This window comes from Ovis aries, chromosome 7 (genome assembly GCF_016772045.2).
Source record: "Ovis aries strain OAR_USU_Benz2616 breed Rambouillet chromosome 7, ARS-UI_Ramb_v3.0, whole genome shotgun sequence".
Lineage (NCBI taxonomy): Eukaryota > Metazoa > Chordata > Mammalia > Artiodactyla > Bovidae > Ovis > Ovis aries.
Genome location: NC_056060.1, coordinates 45,467,569 through 45,482,740, shown reverse-complemented (window position 1 = coordinate 45,482,740; position 15,172 = coordinate 45,467,569). Strand labels below are relative to the sequence as shown.

General features: G+C 48.9%; 1 protein-coding gene across 12 annotated transcripts in view; it reads left to right on the top strand.

The window, feature by feature from the left end:
- Positions 1–15,172, top strand: part of TLN2 (talin 2) — a 498,466-nt gene that overhangs the window by 446,378 nt on the left and 36,916 nt on the right. For all 12 annotated transcript variants that reach the window (XM_060417828.1, XM_060417827.1, XM_027971770.2 and 9 more), the window contains 6 exons: positions 43–189; positions 5,539–5,705; positions 6,871–7,054; positions 10,413–10,538; positions 10,745–10,861; positions 13,952–14,137. In XM_060417828.1, coding sequence (XP_060273811.1) covers positions 43–189; positions 5,539–5,705; positions 6,871–7,054; positions 10,413–10,538; positions 10,745–10,861; positions 13,952–14,137 — 927 coding nt within the window. The remainder of the gene's footprint in view (positions 1–42; positions 190–5,538; positions 5,706–6,870; positions 7,055–10,412; positions 10,539–10,744; positions 10,862–13,951; positions 14,138–15,172) is intronic.

Below are 15,172 nucleotides of genomic sequence, written 5' to 3'. Positions count from 1 at the left end.
GCCATCATACTTTGCCTCCCCACCCCGGACTTGCCTCCACAGATCGGCTTCCAGATTCGCACTCGGGTACAGGACCTGGGCCACGGCTGCATCTTCCTAGTGCAGAAGGCGGGGGCCCTCCAGGTGTGCCCCACGGACAGCTACACCAAGAGGGAGCTGATCGAGTGTGCCCGTGCTGTCACAGAGAAGGTAAGGAGCAGCCCTCAGGCCAGGCAGGCACAATGACACCCAGCTGTGCCCAGGCACAGACCAGGCAACCAAGCCCCAAACCAGCCGGCCCGGTCAGGTCCAGATGTCTTCCCTCCCACCCAGGGTCTCCCCAGGGCAGCTGGGGGTGATCCGTCGTCCTGAGAAGCTGAGGGACTGTCCCACCGAGGTCAGGGCCCTGGTGGTCACCTTGATGGGCTCACCTGTGGACAGGCTGGTCAGACCACGTCCAAGTCACAGCCAGCGCCAGGACCTCTCCTGACGCCCCTGGGGACATTGTTGCCCCCACCCTCCCTTTTCAAGGAGGCTCCCAAGTGCTGAGACTAGGTAAGAAGGATCCACATCTCCTCTTGTGTAACCTGTTTATTTCCAGAGGAGACAGTGCAGTGAGGAGGGTTAAGCCCCCCAAGGTCACATGGTGGGGAAGGGGGACAGGAGCCACAGGACATTTCCTGACTCTGGGCAGCTGTTTGTAGAGACAGACTCTCATAGCAGAGAGCATAGGGCTCAGCTAAGCTCCTTGCCCCTGCCACACCTCAATTTCCTTGTCAGTCAAGGGAGGATGAAGAAGTAGACTATCTGGCCTAGGGGTTGTGCAGGTTATATGCAGAGATCAGTGTCAAAGAGCTTGGCACCATGCCAGGCACACCGTTCAAGGTTTGATTGATTTCAACCACTGTTCCTCAACTCTGTTCTCCAACACCCCTTCTTCTAGGAGGTTTTCCCTGGTTCACAGCACCCCGTTCTGAATGCCCCTCCCTCCTGGACCCTCCTGCAGTTTGCTGATGGTTTTGCTTGGCTGGTTTCTTAGAGTTATTTTTCAGGGCCGCTGCTGTACAGGCCGCGTGGGGTGCCAGCAGCATCACTCGTGCTTAGCGGGTGTTGCCCTCTCCTTCGCTTGGGTTGCAGGACAGAGAGCTCTGCATTGTTGAGAAGCTTGGCAGCAGGACTTGAGGGGTGCACAGGGGACCCTCCCCTGGAAGCTGCCGGGACAGAGGCTCCTCTGTCCGTGGTCTCTCACCATGGTCAGGCATCGGTCTCCCGCAGCCCACAGGACTATCCAGGCTTCCCCAGGACAAGGAAATAAATCTCTCAGCTCGAGGAAGGCATTTTCCCTCCTTTGAAAGCCCTTCCTGTTGTTGAAGTTACTCCTGCCAAGTTCCCCTGTAGGAGACTTTGGAATAGGAGCATGAAGGAGGGGAGGAGGGGGTCCAAGTTGCGAGGTGCCAGTGAGCATGGCCTTGCAGCCTGATCTTCCTGAGCTGGCCTCCCTCCATCTTTCTGCTTCTCCAAGCAGAGTACCCCTGACTCAGGATGCCAGGAGAGGAATGAGAGGCAGGGAGTTGGCTTGTTCAGAGTATCTAGACTTACGGGTAGATTCCTGCTGCATCTCCCTGCCCTCCCATCTCCACCTAGCATCATCCTTACTTGCCTAGGTATGTCTGTGATCATCCCCAGCCAGGAGGACAGACCCATAAGAGGAAGACAGCAGGTGGGTGGAGAAGGAAGAAGGGGGCTGGTGTGGCAGGAACATGGGGGGAGGCCTGGGAGATAGGAGGTGGTTGTGAAGGGAGCTCAGCTCCTCTACCGTGGCAGAGGAGCCATCCCCAGGGCTGGGGCAGACACAGCTTGCCTTGTGGGGGAGATGTCTCTAGAAGCATAAGGGTGTGCTGGTGGTAGGTGGTGGCGCAGGGCGGTGGTGGAGTGGAGAGGTTAAAGGAAGGCATCCTCTTTGGGCTCCAGCCCCTCTGGGGTCCACTCGAGAATTTCTAGTCAAGAGGCAGCCAAGGGAAGGAGTGACAAGTGTCAGCCGAGAGCTTGTTGTTGTTGTTCAGTTGCCCAGTTGTGTCTGACCCTTTGTGACCCCATGGACTACAGCACACCAGGCCTCTCTGTCCCTCACCATCTCCCGAAGTTTGCCCAAGTTCATGTCCATTGCATCAGTGATGCCATCCAGCCATCTTATCCTCTGACGCCCCCTTCTCCTTCTGCCCACAATCTTTCCCATTCCAATGAGTCGGCTGTTCTCATCAAATGACCAAAATACTGGAGCTTCAGCATCAGTCCCTCCAATAAGTATTCAGGGTTGATTTCCCTTAAGATTGACTGGTTTGATCTCCTTACAGTCCAGTGGACTGTCAGGAGTCTTCTCCAGCACCATCTAGTAAACCCTTATTACATGCCAAGTACTTTATATGCATCTTCCCCCACTTATTACTCCCATTGGCCTTGACTGGTAAGAAGTAATAGCCCCCTTTTCCAGATGAGGAAACTGAGACTTAGAGAGGTGAAACCCTGCCCAAGGTGGTGCCACCAGCAATGGCAGTGCTGAGTCAGGCAGGCTGCTGGATCCAAACTGCTGGCAACCCCAAGCCATACTGACTCCCAGAGAGAAAATTCACTGTTCTGTTTGGTTTTGTTTTTTACTTTCCCCCTAGATTTATTGAGATTTATATAGTTGACAAATAACACTGTATGTTACTCATACTTCATTATAAATGCAAAAAGTGCCTGTGCCTGTGTATTTTTTCCTTGTGATGAGAACTCTTGGGACTTCAGCATCTTTTATAAAGATCGCAGAGCAGTGTCAGCTATAGCCATCATTAGTGCATTGCAGCCCTAGGATTTACCTTAGAACTGGAAGTTTGTGCCTTTGACCAATTTCCTTCAGTCTCACCATCACCAAACTCTACCCCACCCCCTTACCATAACTACAAATCCGATCTCTCTTTCTGTACATTTGATTGAATTTTTTTGTTTTGTCTTCATTTTTATTCAGTGTATTTAAACTGAAAACGAAAAGTTTCTTCTCTTTTTCCCATTTCTCCTCCTCCTCACCCCCCACCACTGGCAATCACCGATCTGTACCTTTGGGCTCGGTGTTTGTCTTTGTCTTTGTTTTCAGAGTCCGCATAAAAGGGAGGATATGTGGCATTTGTCTTTCTTTGATTTATTTCTCTTAGTATAATGTCTTTGATGTCCATTCATGTTGTTGAAAATGGCAAGATTTCATTCTTATGGCTGAATAATTTTCCATTGCATGTATGTATCACATTTCCTTTATCTAATTTCCTTTGATGGGTGCTTAGATTTTTTCTATGTCTTGACTATGACAAATAGTTTTCCAATGAACATGAAGGTGCATATGTCTTTTTGAGTTAGTGTTTTCATTTTCTTCGAATACATAGCCAGAAGTGAAATTGCTGGGTCATATGATAGTTCTATGTTTATATTTTGAAAATCTCCTTAAAATTTTTCATATAGGGCTGTACCAATTTTTATTTCCAGCAAAAGTTGTATAAGGATTCCGTTTCTTCTACATCTTCGCCTATGCTTGTTGCTTCATTTTGATAATAAACTTTCTGACAGAGGTGAGGTGATAGATATTTCATTGTGGTTTGGATTTGCATTTCCCTGATAATTATGTGGCGCATCTTTGCATGTGCCTGTTGGCCATCTGTGTATCTTTTTCAGAAAAAATGTCCATTTAGATAGTCTGCCCATTTTTAAAATGATGACTTTTTGGCTATTGAGTTGTATAAGTTTGAGTTCTATTTATGTTTATCAAATATATGAATTGAAAATATTTTCTCCATTTCAGTAGACTGCCTTTTTATTTTGTTGGTGTTTTTCTTTACTGTGCAGAAGCTTTTTGGTTTTATATATACGTATATATTCATATATATGTGTATATATATGTATATCAGTATGTAAACAAGTTCCGCTTGTTTATTTTTGCTTTGTTGCTTGTGCTTTTAATGTCAGATCCATTGCCAAGACCTCTGTCAAGGAAGTGACCAGCTATATTTTCATTAGGAGCTTTATGGTTTCAGGTCTTATATTCAAGTCTTGCATTTAACCCAGTTTGAGTCAATTTTTGTGTATGGTGAATCATAGCGATCCAGTTTAATTTTTTTGCATTTGGCTGTTCAGTTTTTTCAGCACCATTCAATGAATACACTGTTCTTCCCCCATTGTATAGTCTTGGCTCCGTTTTCATAAATTAATTGATCAGATATGAATGGGTTCATTTCTGAGCTCTCTAATTCCATCTACACATCTGTTTTTATGCCTTTACCGTACTGTTTTGATTACTGTTGCTTTGTGATTTAGTTTGAAATCAAAAAGCACAATGCTCCCAGTGTTGTTCTTTCTCAAGATTGCTTTAGCTATTTGGATCTTTTATGGTTCCATACAAATTTTAGGACTGTTCATTTTCTCTGAAAAATGCCATTTTAATTTTGGCAAGAATTGTGTTGAATTGTATATTGGTTTTGATAGTATGCATATTTTAATAATATTCTTCTAATCCATGAGCACAAAATGTCTTTTCATTTATTTGTACTTTTTTCAATTTCTTTGACTTCTTATAGTTTTCAGTATACGAGTCTTTCTCCTCGTTGGTTAAATTTATTCCTAAGTATTCTATTCTTTTTGATGCAGTTATAAATGGGATTGATTTCCTAATTTCTCTTTCTGATAGTTCATTATTAGTATAGAGACACACAATAGGTTTTTGTTTATTGATTTTGTATCCTGCAAGTTTGCTGAATTAATTTATTAGTTCTAAAAGTTTGGTGTTTTTTTTATGGAATCATCAGGGTTTTTTATATAGAATATCATGTCATCTGCAAATAGGGACAGTTTTACTCTTGCTTTCCAATTTGAATGCCTTTTTTTTTTTTTTCTTGTCTTACTGCTCTGGCTAGGACTTCTACTATTGTATCACCCTGGTGAGGGTGGCCATCCTTGTCTTGTTCCTGATCTTAGAAGAAAAGCATTTAGCTTTTCACCTTTGAATAGAATGTTAACTATCAGCTTGGTGTATGTGGTCTTTATTACACTGAGATGTGTTCTCTCTATATGCACTTTGTTGAGAGTTTTTATCATAAATGGCTGTTGAATTTTGTCAGATGCTTTATCTGCATTTATTGAGGTGACTTATTTAATTTTTTACCCTTTGTTTTGTAAATGTGGTATATCACATTGATATCTGGATGTTGAACCAATCTTGCAACCCTGGAATAATTCCCACTTGATCATGGTGTGTGATACTTTTATTGTTTTGTTGAATTTGGTTTCTTAATATTTTGTGGAGGATTTTTGCTCCGTGTTCATCAAGGATGTTAGCCCGTAACTGTCTTTTTTTGTGGCATCTTTGCCTGGTTTTGGTGTCAGAGTGATGCTGGCCTCGTAAAGTGAGTTTGGAAGAGTTTCCTCCTCTTCTATTTTTTGTGTTCTTTGTGTTCTTTTTTGTTTTTTAGTTTGAAAACTTTGGGGTTATATTTTCTCCATCTTCCACGCCCGCTGACGTGCCCTCTCTGCCCTCAGGTATCCTTGGTGCTGTCAGCTCTCCAGGCTGGGAACAAGGGAACCCAGGCATGTATCACAGCTGCCACTGCCGTATCCGGGATCATCGCCGACCTGGACACCACCATCATGTTTGCGACTGCAGGGACTCTGAATGCAGAGAACAACGAGACATTCGCAGACCACAGGTATGGGAGTGACAGCCATCCTGGGGGCTCCTGGACAGGGAGAAGTTCAGTGTGGCCTGATGGACTTTGGAGATGCTGCCCAACATCCAGAAATATGGTTATGCATTTTTATTTTGAAAGGATGTTCAAAATGGACATGGGGGAAATGGACCACGTAATCCAAATAAGTGCCTTTTCTCAATTACAAACAGAATTGTGTTCCAGCTTTGCCTTTCACAGGCTACATCCAGTCTGTTCCAAGTTTTTCATCTTTTTTTTTTTTTTTCCTAAGCTAAAAAGCTATGCCCTTGATTTTTTCACTAACCCTAGTGGGACTGGGAGTGGCCCGGCCAGGCATTTAGCTCCTACCTAAATGGAGAGTGAAGCTCCAAGCCTGCTGTCTCTCCCAAGCTGGCTCTTCAGACTCTGCTTCAGAGGCTGGGGCTAGTGTCTCCGTTTGCTGCTGGATACATCCCCCCATGTCCTTGCCACACGTCCAGCACCTTTCTTCCTCTCTCCGTAGCCCCAGGACGGGGCAGAGGAGGTGATTCCCAGTGCCCCGTCACTCCTTCCAAAACTCAGCCCCCTGGGCTCTGACGTCCAGGTCCCCTTGCCCATGTGTCCTCATAGCCCCCTGTCACTATGAAGTATTTTCAGGGATACTGGGAACCACAGGGAGGAAGCTACAGGGCTGGGAAAGGGGACCAAACTGATAGCCCTGAATCTGTAATTGAAGTTTTATGGTTAATTGACTGGGAATTCTGAGTTGACTTTCCTCTCCTCTATCCTAATTCTCTTACATGGGAGATGAGAGCCTCCTATTACAAGAGGAGAACTGGATCACCTCTCTTCTTTAATAAAAGCCCTTAGGAGGGTTTCTTTTCTTCCTAACTGGGCTTCCTGGGTGGTGCTAGTTATAAAGAATCCACCTGCCAATGCAGGAGACATAAGAGATGGGGGTTCAATCCCTGGATCGGGAAGATCCCCTGGAGTAGGAAATGACAACCCACTCCAGTATTCTTGCCTGAAAAATCCCATGGACAGACGTACCTGGCGGGCTACAGTCCATGGGGTTGCAGAGTCAGACATGACTGAGCACACACAGGATTTCTTTTCTTCCTGACTACCAGTGACCAAGGTCTACCCTTTGTCTGCCCCCTTCCCATACCCTCCCCCCCCTTCTCAGGGAGAACATTCTGAAGACAGCCAAGGCCTTGGTGGAAGACACAAAGTTGCTGGTGTCGGGGGCTGCATCCACTCCAGACAAGCTGGCCCAGGCAGCTCAGTCCTCTGCAGCCACCATCACCCAGCTCGCTGAGGTGGTCAAGCTGGGGGCCGCCAGCCTGGGCTCTGATGACCCTGAGACCCAGGTACGCATGTCATCAGGCCTCATGTTCGCACAGACTCGATGCACAGGTCTTAGAAGAAACTGCAGGTAAAATAGGAACTTGGGGAATAGGCAGTGTGTGTGTGGGTGTGTCTGTGGTTTAGGGACTGGTAGGAAGCAGTTATCCAGGCAGGAGAGTGGCCTGGACTGTAGCACAGCCGTGGCGATAGATACAAGCGCACAGATTTGAGAGGCGGTCTCTGCCAGGCTTGGTAAATGATTGGTCACACTAAGTGTTTGGAGATAACAGCAAGGGAGCTGGCCAGGACAACCGTGTGTTTCAGGCTACATCAGTGAATGGACAGTGGCTCCCAGCACCCAGTCGAGGCTCCCTGGAGGACTGGCCTGGGTGGAGATGCAGATGAATTCAGATTGCAGTGTGTTGAATTAGAAGTTCCAGAGAGACACTCAGGTGGAACAAGTGAGTAGGCTTGAGCTGGCTCCGGTGTGGATACAGGGATTGTTTGCCAATAAACAGTGACCACAGCCACAGAGGAGAATGAGGAGACGGGGTCAGGGCAAAGCTGAGGAATCCATCATCTGGACCATCTTCAGGAAAAACAACGTGCGCAAGGAGACTAAGAAGTGGCAGCAGCGGGTGGGAAGAAAGCCGGGGGCCTGGTGTTAAGAGCAAGCAGTGCTTCAGCCCTCCAGAGACGCTGCCGAGGAGGCAAGAAAGGAGACGACGTGAGAGCCAGCTCCAGGGCCATGGATGGCAGTGCTCACCCGGTCAGGGCTGTTAGTGAGGAGTGGCCAGATGAGGGTGAAGGTAGGAGGCAGGATGTATAGATGTCCCGTTTGAGAAGTCTGACTCTGAAGGGGAAGAGAGAGAGGAACTGAGGGGCAGAGATGGTCTCCAGGCTCTGTGACTCTCTGTTTTGGATTCAGCCCCTTCACTGATGTTACCTGCTGGGTCCCCAGCCCCCAGCCAAGACCATCAACTCCTCAAGGACAGGAACCATGGTTTATTGATCTTTGAAACAAACACATGGCTTCCACACATTGTGGATACCCAACAGAGTAGCTGAGCTCTTGCTGAACTAACAGCCAACCATGGCCATCATTGATGGATTCTTCCCATTCCTGAGTGCCAGATTTAAACATCTCTCTGCTGTTTCACCCCCCAGCACCATCAAATGGTAAACACTTCAGTTTCCACTGCTTAAACTCAGTTAACAATCCTGTTAGGCCCGTTTGGACATCACTGGAGACAAAGCGTCCCTCTGTCCTGTGCCAGAGTTGATGACAGCTACTGTGCTGATGAATACAAGACCACCAGCTCTGTTCCCCCATGGCTGTGAGCCCTCCCTTCCTGACATCTTCCAGTGGAGCGGAGCCCCTTGAAGGAAACATTCCGTGTGTTGGCTTTTTACTCCTTGTGCTGGCTTTCTCTTTGATAATATCAGGGCCCAGATTGACTGCCCTGTGGAATTCAAAGCATTCACAGAAGTCTCTGCCTGGGCATTGTTCTTACCCACATGCAGGAAGGAAAAGCTAGAAAATGCATCAGTACAGTTGGAACCCGAGCCTGGCTCGACCTGGAATGAATCAGCTGGGAGGATTTAGATCTTTGGATTTAAATCCAAAATGTATCACATTGCTTAGTCTTTAACTCCCAAATGATCCAGATGTCCCAGAACCTATCTTCTTTTGAGACCACCAGTGCAAAATGCCCCGTCTGAAAGGTACACCCACTTCTTCCTGGTCACTGTCCGGTGACTGGGAGGGGACAGCCTGTGCCAGGTGTCAGCAGCACGCCTGCCTGCTCCGCCTCTCCCTGTGGTCCCCACTGCAGCCCCTCCTCAGGAGCCCTGTCACAACCCAGCCTGCCCTGTGGTTTTTGAGGCAGGCAGAGGTCCATGCACTTTGTGGGTGAGAAGCCACAAGCTAAAGAGGGTGGGAGGCTGGGAGTCACACCATGGCTGTGCTTGCAGTGTCTGGGACGCTAGTGTTTCTAAGATGTTTTCACATTTGTTATCTGGTTCATCCTGCTGGCAGTGTGGTAGGGGGTGGGGGGCCAGCTAGCACTACTCACCCCATTTGCAGATAAAGGAGTCAGGGCCACAGGAGCCCAATACAGTGTGGAAGTGAAGACCGTGTCCTTGGCATCACGCTGATCAGAGTCTGAATCCCAACCCAGCTGATCCCAGGCTCTTCAAGTATGGACACAATTATTGTAGTTCCCACTCGAAAAGGTAGTGATGAGGGTTAAATAAGATCGTGTGCCTTGTACTTGGCACCTGGAACACTGCCCTCTGTGCAGGGAAGCTATTGTTGTAAGAATTAGGAGTTTTTATTGTAGCTATTGGACCCAGAAGACTTAAATGCAATACCCAGTATCATGGAATTCCTAAGGACGCCTGGTACTTGAGATTCCAGGTCTAACACCCAGAAGTGATCTGTTGTCTGTTCAGTTAGAAGAGTTAAGGCGCTGAGTTCCATCTAGCGTTACGTGGGTTCACACTTGTATATCCACTCATTCCCTGAGGATTTGCTGAGTGCCCACCACACGCCAGGCCTTGTTCTGAGTGCAAAGCACAACAGAAGTCCAGGCCGGCCCTCCTGGAGCTTCCATCCCAGTTGAGGAAGGCAGATGGTATATAATGAAGTAATTCCACATTACTTTATCATTATTATACTACAGCTAAGTGCATTAAATAAAGCAGGGCAAGCTGAGGGCATTCCGGTGGAGATGGGCTTGTGGCGCAAGTGGTCAGGTAGGGTTTCTGAGGATATGACATTTGCTTTGAGACCTGAAGGATGAAAAAAGCTGGGGTCCAGGCAGAGAAGGGGACAGAGCAGAGGCCCTGAGGTCAGTGGGGGAGGATTTGCAATGGGGAAAGAGATAGACCTGCATGCCTGTAGCATGGCGAGTAGGTCAGGATCCTACCTGGGGATGCAGGTGGGCTGCTATAGGAGCTGCAGGCCAGGCCAGGGGGGCATGCATTTTGTTCTCAGTGGTTTTGGTGACCAGTTCTGGGTACAGATGAGTGGTGTTGTCTCTCGGGGTGTCTGCCGAGCTGCCTTCATCCTTTCACAGGCAGCTTTTCAGCAGAGCTGTCGGCCAGGACTGTTTCTGAACTTGCCAAATAGACTGTACCTGGGTTCTGCATGCTGGCTCAGCATCTGCCTCCCTCAGGGAGCCTCTTCAAGCATGGATTCTGGATCTCCACCCAGACTCCTACACCGGAGTCTCCAAGGGCAGGCCCTGGGGACCCTCCTGTGCTGCGGGCGGGGGAGCTGTGGATGCTGAGCCCTGCCTCCCAGGTGCCCCCCTGCCCTGCTCTTGTGCTGTGTGATCTTGGCATGGCTGCTCACCCAGGGTGCATGCTCTCTTTCAGGTAGTATTGATCAATGCCATCAAAGACGTGGCCAAGGCCCTCTCAGATCTCATTGGTGCTACCAAGGGAGCTGCCAGCAAGCCTGCCGATGACCCCTCCATGTACCAGCTCAAGGGGGCTGCCAAGGTAGAGTGGAGCCCCAGCCAGGGGCACGTGTGCCAGGGGTGCCCCAGTGAGAGACTGAGATGACACTGCAGGGTTTTGGAGGGGGGCAGTGTGCATCTGAGTTCCTTCCTCACGTAGAGATGTGGGCACTCATGCCACCAGACCTGCACTAAGAGGGATGGGACCTCAGCACACTTTGTTTTCTCTTGGCCTGTCTTCCCATGCAGGTGATGGTGACCAATGTCACCTCCCTCCTCAAGACCGTGAAGGCAGTGGAGGACGAGGCCACTCGGGGCACACGGGCACTAGAGGCCACCATTGAGTACATGAAGCAGGAGCTCACGGTAAGGAGCCACCAATCACCTCCCTAGGGCCCTATGTCCAACAGCCAACCCCAGTGCAACTTATCTGAGATTTTGCTTGGAGTGCCTGAGCTAAAGAGGCCCACTGACCTGCCTGTTGGCAGCCTTGTGCCATGGAGAACCTATCTGATACTGACCTCAGAGTTGGGCTAGGATCAGTTTGCATTTGTAATTAAATGAATTAATGTATGACTTGGGACCATTCAGGTTTAATTCCACTAAAATTGCAGCATAAAATGAAAGCACTGCAGAAGAGCCTTGGCAAAGGGAAGACTCACCGTGGCCCTTTGCACTTGCCTTGAGTTTATGCTTTTTTTTTTTATTTTACTTATGTTATTATTCATTTTTGGTTGCACTAGGTCTTCATGGATGCATGCAGGCTTTCTGTAGTTGCAGGAAACAGGCTGTTTCTTTGTTGCGGTGCACAGGCTTCTCACTGAGGTGGTTTCTCTGGTTGTAAGGCGTGGGCTCTAGAGCACACAGGCTTCAGTAGTTGTGGCACATGGGCTTACTTGCTCCGCGGCATCTGGAATCTTCCTGGACCAGGGATCAAACCTGTGTCCCTTCCATTGGCAGGCAGATTATTATTCACTGAGACACCAGGGAAGTCCTCGCCTTGAGGGGCCACACATGGCCCCTCCTGATTCCCATGGCCATCAACAACAGCTCATCCTGCTGCACACAGATAGATGTGGGAGTCTGAGATCACTGTTAGGAAAACCCAGACGCTTTTACCGGGGACACCTCCCTTTAACTTCAGGCTGCCTTCCACGTGAGGTGTCTGGTCTCAGAGACTCGACCCTGTGTTCACTCTTGCCCAGTTCCACTGTCTTGGAACGAGGGTATCCTGGGGTTACTGTGATTGTCTCCTGTTCTTTTGACTCCATGGTGGTTGTGGATTGCCTCATCCTAATCCCTCAAAACAAATATGCTGAAAATGAGTAGCTTCAAACTGAGATTCTTCTTTTTTTAATTTATTATTACAAATGCTATTTATTTTCATTATTTTATATGTACCTTTATTCTTAGTAGGCCAAATGACTATACACAGACAGCTTTAAGACATTTTTCAAAGAATCACAGATAAATAAAATTTAAATGTAGAGGCAACATGGGCCATCATGTGAGGTTCCTTTTTAATAGCAGATCTGCTCACAGATTCAGCTTCTCTTTCGGAAGGAGGAGTCTTCAGAGAGTCACCTGCAAAGGCCACAAGCTCCTGAGGGTCAGCAGTGTGTGCATGCTAAGTTGCTTCAGTCATGTCAGCTCTTGCAACCCTACAGACTATAGCCCTCAAGGCTCCTCTGTCCATGGGATTCTTCAGGCAAGAATACTGAAGTGGGTTGCCATTTCCTTCTCCAGGGGATCTTCATGACCCTGGGATCGAACCCACATCTCTTGTCTCCTGCACTGGCAGGCGAGTTCTTTAACACTGGTGCCATCTGGGAAGCAGTAGAGATGAGCAGTTCTGTTGGGTTTTAGTGGCGAAGACTTGGGTTCTTGTGTCCTGTTTTTAATGACTCCAACCTTGGTTGCCATTGTGCTTAGTTCTCACACAAAGAAGAAACGAAAACCTACAGGCAGTATCCTTAAGACCGCTGCCTGGCTCTTGCCTGCCTACATGGTCTGGGAGTTTCTTTTCTTTTCTTTTCTTTTTTTTAATTTTATTTTTGGCCATACCATACCACATGGCATGTGGAATCTTAGTTCCCTGACTAGGTATGGAACCCTCACCCCCTGCATTGGAAGCTCAGTTTGTTAACCACTGGATCACCAGGGAAGTCCCTGGGCTGGGGTTTCTTGTCAGAAGTCTAGAGACACATTCTGACAGGTGTGGGTGGGCCAAACAGTGGCAATGGAAGAGATTTGTAATTTCTGGGATATTACACATGGTCAGACTAGAACTGACCTAGATCCGAAAAAAAAGAAAAGAATTGACCCAGACGATGCATGTCCATGAACATAGGAGGTTCCCAAAGGAGCCTGAGGCCCCAAGGCCCATGTTAGCATGGAGGGCTCTGTCCATGCTCATCACACTGAAGCATTAAGGGCTGGTCCCGGGCAGTCAGATTGCTGCTGTTCATTTTTAGGAAGTTAGTGATGTTCAACCCTGATTGGCACATGACAGGGATGTCAGCTGGGTCCTCCCTTCTGAATCGTGGCTCAAACATGGCTGCCTAGGGCTGAAGACTCTGGGAGATAGAGAAGGACAGGGAAGGCTGGTGTGCTACAGCCCATGGGGCTGCAGAGACACAACTTAGCGACTGAACAATAACAAGGACTGAAGACGGGGCGGCCCCGCCTGGTTCAGGAGTCCTTGTATGCAGGGACCCGTCTCTCACGGTAGAACCATGGCAGATGGGCTGGAAGCAGAAATGGTTGGCTTGACTGGCAGGTGGAATTTTAAAGTGAGATACTCAACTTACCATGGCTAATATATTTCAGCTTCTCTAAAGGTGTATGAGTATTGTTAAATAATTCCCAATGTCACGGTGGCAGGCTCAACATGAACACCTCCACACAATTAGGCAGTTATATTTGTAAGATAGGCTGAGAATAGAAGAAATGGAATGCTTCATTTTTCCCCCAGCCTCACACTGTCTTTAAGAGAGAGAGCTGAGTCCAGAGTGATTCATCCAGGTCAGTCTTGCTCTGGAACCAGCATCAGGGCTGTGGAGCTTCTGGGAACCACTGAGGTATCAACAGGAATGGGCCAGAAGATCTGGGAAGCTGCACAGTCCACCCCACCCACCACCCCAGGGGCAGAGTTAATGCACATGGAGTGTCAGTTTCCGCAGGCAAGCGTGTTAACGGTGTAGATCATTCTCCGCCCCATGTTCTCCCCCCAGGAATGCTGCAGACAGGTGTGTGGGGCTTATCCACGCTGGAATTTTGAAAGCAAGACTGATATTACTGTACTCCAGTTACATTTTTCATTTCCTGCCATTTGACCAGTTTCCTCCCATAGCTGGCTCAGTTTCAGACACTGCACTGCAGCCAGTAGGGGAAGCATATGTTATTTCCGTCCTTCCCTTTTTGACTTTTTTCAGCTCTTCCACTTCTAACTTCCAGGTATTCCAGTCAAAAGAGGTACCTGAAAAGACATCATCACCTGAAGAATCCATCAGGATGACCAAAGGCATCACCATGGCAACGGCCAAAGCTGTGGCCGCTGGGAACTCTTGTCGACAGGAGGACGTGATAGCCACTGCCAATCTGAGCCGGAAGGCTGTGTCGGACATGTTGACGGCCTGCAAGGTAAAGGCCTTGGCGTTGATTGGGGTGGGTAGGGTGGTGCTCTGTCAGACATGTTGATGGCCTGCAAGGTAAAGGCCTTGGCGTTGATTGGGGTGGGTAGGGTGGTGCTCTGTCGTGGCTGAGCTGTTGCAGTCAGTCTGGAGAAGGAGAGGGGCTGGCCATGTGTAGGAGTGAGCAGCTCAGTACCCTAGCCTGTGTGATAGAGTGCACACTGATGGCAGGTGTGCCCGTCAGCCATGGGAGGTGACACTCTGGAGGAGTTTCGTATTTAAAAGGGTGTGGACTTGGTCTGCTGACTTACCCTCCCACTTCATCTCTCAGTTCTTCCTAAATAGGTGGGGGACACCTTATTATAGGGGCTGTAGTAGAGGCTGCTCTTGCAGTAGGGGAGCAGGACTGTGAGGTTTTGTCCCAGGCCCTCCAAAGGAAAACTGCACCCCTCGTCAGCCTGTGCCCTTACCTGCTTCCTCGATCGGCCATTTTGTGCCAGGAAGGGTATTGCCATGATTGGGTGAGGGAGTGAGTTAGAGGAACCAAACTGCACCAGGCATCTTGGGGAAGCCCTTCCAACCCTTAGGAAGACAGCAGGGGCGGCTGCCCTGAGCTGGTGCTGCTGGAGAGAGCTGGGGAGACCTGAGCTTTATAACCTTCACTTTACATCTGTTAAGCCAAGGAGCCATAAGAGGCCCCCCGTCTCCCACTGAGCAGCCCCACCCACGTCCTGCACCCTTCTGGGGAGAGCCATGTCCCTGGGACCCTGACTTCTCCCCCTGATGGATCAGTGACACCTCACCCCTACCCCACCCCCTCATCCCCCACCCGCCTGGTCGCAGATGGAGATGAACCACAGAAGGGGAAAAGCGGCTGTTGCACCTTGGGGTCCTTGGGAACGGGCCCTTCTCTGTGGTGAAGTGAGTTGTGGGGAGAGCTGGTGCGGGGTCGGACGATGGCTTCTCCTGTTCTTCGGCAGGGATAGGATGGGCTGGTGTCCCTGGGCAGAGGCAGGGCGAGGCAGTCAGGCTGAAGGGCTGGGTG